At 46.6% G+C, this 2,547-nt stretch overlaps 1 protein-coding gene across 1 annotated transcript in view; it reads right to left on the bottom strand.

Moving 5' to 3' along the window:
• Nucleotides 1-1,750: 1,750 nt before the first annotated feature.
• Nucleotides 1,751-2,547, bottom strand: part of LOC118941378 (trichohyalin-like) — a gene marked incomplete at both ends in the record, with an annotated part of 2,218 nt that continues 1,421 nt past the window's right edge. The window contains 3 exon segments of the mRNA XM_036953848.1: nucleotides 1,751-2,068; nucleotides 2,182-2,238; nucleotides 2,507-2,547. The exon segment at nucleotides 2,507-2,547 is cut by the window's right edge and continues 465 nt beyond it. Coding sequence (XP_036809743.1) covers nucleotides 1,751-2,068; nucleotides 2,182-2,238; nucleotides 2,507-2,547 — 416 coding nt within the window.

The raw sequence follows: 2,547 nt of genomic DNA, 5'->3' as shown, positions 1-2,547 counted from the left end.
AGTCTAGATGACAAACTAGTGATGTCATTCAAAATAAATGAATAGTACGTTGACAACATAACGTTGACTTATGCAGGTTCACAGTGACTAGTGCTCCATGTCATAATTATGTTCTAAACTACATCACAATCATTTTTACCTCAGTCTCCCGTCCAGAACATACGTTTCCGAGAGCCTGTTAAACTACCCTCAGACAAAAATATACTAAGGCTAGCAGGCTAATGCTTGGCTCCTATTAGCATTGCCCTCTGTATCGCTCCTACAGGGGGTCTATCCTAGCATGTTGGCGACCTGACCTCCATGTTGAAAACTACACCCTGACGCATGCGTTGACTTCCTGCCCTAATTCCTCCGTGTGAGGTAAGAGCATGAGAGTGTGAGTAAGACCGTGGTGGAAGGTATGGTTCACATTAGGAGGCTGTGGAGACCGGTGGACTCTCTCTACAGTTCGGTTGCCCTAGGTTAATTGGCTCTGTTGTTGCCCTAGGCTACGCTTGCTCTGTGAGTTTTTCAAACCCCCAACTGCTCAGGCATATAATGCATTCAGATGGTATTAATTAACTATTCGTCGGAATCAAGTCATTAAATATGTGTTTACCTCATGGTTTCAGATTCAGATTTGATCAAATGGTACACACCTTGGCAAGACAGCATTGCATATGGGTTTGGCTATTTGAGCTATGCGAATGTGGGAGTCCTTCAAATTAATGTCAATCTTTCCCCAGCATGGTACAGAGTGGTTTACAGAAATCTCTTTGGTGTGCAGACCAAAGAAAAATATTTACTGCCATTTTATGAGATTCTAATAAAAGGAGGGTTCAATTCTGTCAGGTTGCAGGTACATCCTCGTAAAACAGTCAAACATAACAGGAAATGATCAACATGTTTGAAAGGAGGACAATAAATCTTAAAAAGGAGGTCCTTAAATGGAAACAGTTTAAGTTGATGGACAGTACTAGAGGTCTAGGGACTAATTTAATGAGCCGAACTACCTTGAGATGTGCACTAAAAACACATCAAGTTGAACCACCAATTCCAGGGAAACGTTGGTGTGATTAGGTAGGAATGTATTTTCTGGCGAGGAGGGTGAATGTGATTATTTGGTGCAGTACCGTACCGCCTTGGAAAAGATCCCTCCATTATTAGGGAGGCATATTGGGACAGAGTAACAGTTATGCGTACTGCAGTATGTCAGGTCATGTCAACCTAAAGATTGAGGTCAGATGAGTTGTCATAGCTTCAGGGGTCCATTATACGAATGCAGAAACACTTATATCATAATAATAACACAGTAATGTGGTTATAAACAATGGCAATGAAACACCACTATACACTGGACAGTACAGGCGTACCAAGGGCAACCTTTGTACAAAGCCCCTCAAAAACTACAGCTCCACAACTGCAGTGCAAACATAAGGTTTCTGATGTTTACAGTGAGCTACATCTATCTCCTCCTTCCTATCGCCGTCGACAAAGCGGACAAATGTGGCTCAACATTCCAGGTTAAGAAAAATCAAAATAAACCTAAACAGTGGTCCCGGAACAGTGTTTTCCTCCTCTCCTCTCCTCTCCTCTCCTCTCCTCTCCTCTCCTCCTCTCCTCTCCTCTCCTCTCCTCTCTTCTCCTCTCCTCTCCTCTCCTCTGCGCCGCCTCTCCTCTGCACCACCTCTCCTCTCCTCTCCTCTGCGCCTCCTCTCCTCTCTTCTCTTCTCTTCTCCTCTCCTCTCCTCTCCTCTCTTCTCTTCTCTTCTCTTCTCTTCTCTTCTCTTCTCCTCTCCTCTCCTCTCCTATCCTTTGCGCTTCCTCTCCTCTCCTCTCTTCTCTTCTCTTCTCTTCTCCTCTCCTCTCCTCTCCTCTCCTCTCCTCTGCGCCTCCTCTCCTCTCTTTCCTCTCTTCTCTTCTCTTCTCTTCTCCTCTCCTCTCCTCTCCTCTCCTCTCTTCTCTTCTCTTCTCTTCTCTTTTCCTCTCTTCTCCTCTCCTCTCCTCTCCTCTCTTCTCTTCTCTTCTCTTCTCTTCTCCTCTGTGCTTCCTCTCCTCTCCTCTCTTCTCTTCTCTTCTCTTCTCTTCTCTTCTCTTCTCCTCTCCTCTCCTCTCCTCTCCTCTGTGCCTCCTCTCCTCTCATTTCCTCTCTTCTCTTCTCTTCTCTTCTCCTCTCTTCTCCTCTCCTCTCCTCTCCTCCACTCTCCTCTGCGCCTCCTCTCCTCTCCTTTCCTCTCTTCTCTTCTCTTCTCTTCTCCTCTCCTCTCCTCCACTCTCCTCTGCGCCTCCTCTCCTCTCCTCTGCGCCTCCTCTCCTCTCCTCTCTTCTCTTCTCTTCTCTTCTCTTCTCCTCTCCTCTCCTCTCCTCTCCTCTCCTCTCCTCTCCTCTGCGCCTCCTCTCCTCTCCTCTCTTCTCTTCTCTTCTCTTCTCTTCTCTTCTCCTCTCCTCTCCTCTCCTCTCCTCTCCTCTCCTCTGCGCTTCCTCTCCTCTCTTCTCTTCTCTTCTCTTCTCCTCTCTTCCCTTCTACTCTCTTCTCCTCTTCTCTTCTCTTCTCCTCTCCTCTCCTAT

Source organism: Oncorhynchus mykiss, chromosome 19 (genome assembly GCF_013265735.2).
Source record: "Oncorhynchus mykiss isolate Arlee chromosome 19, USDA_OmykA_1.1, whole genome shotgun sequence".
Taxonomy (NCBI): Eukaryota; Metazoa; Chordata; class Actinopteri; order Salmoniformes; family Salmonidae; genus Oncorhynchus; species Oncorhynchus mykiss.
The sequence above is the reverse complement of the archived record's forward strand: the minus strand, read 5'-3'. Positions and strand labels throughout refer to the sequence as shown.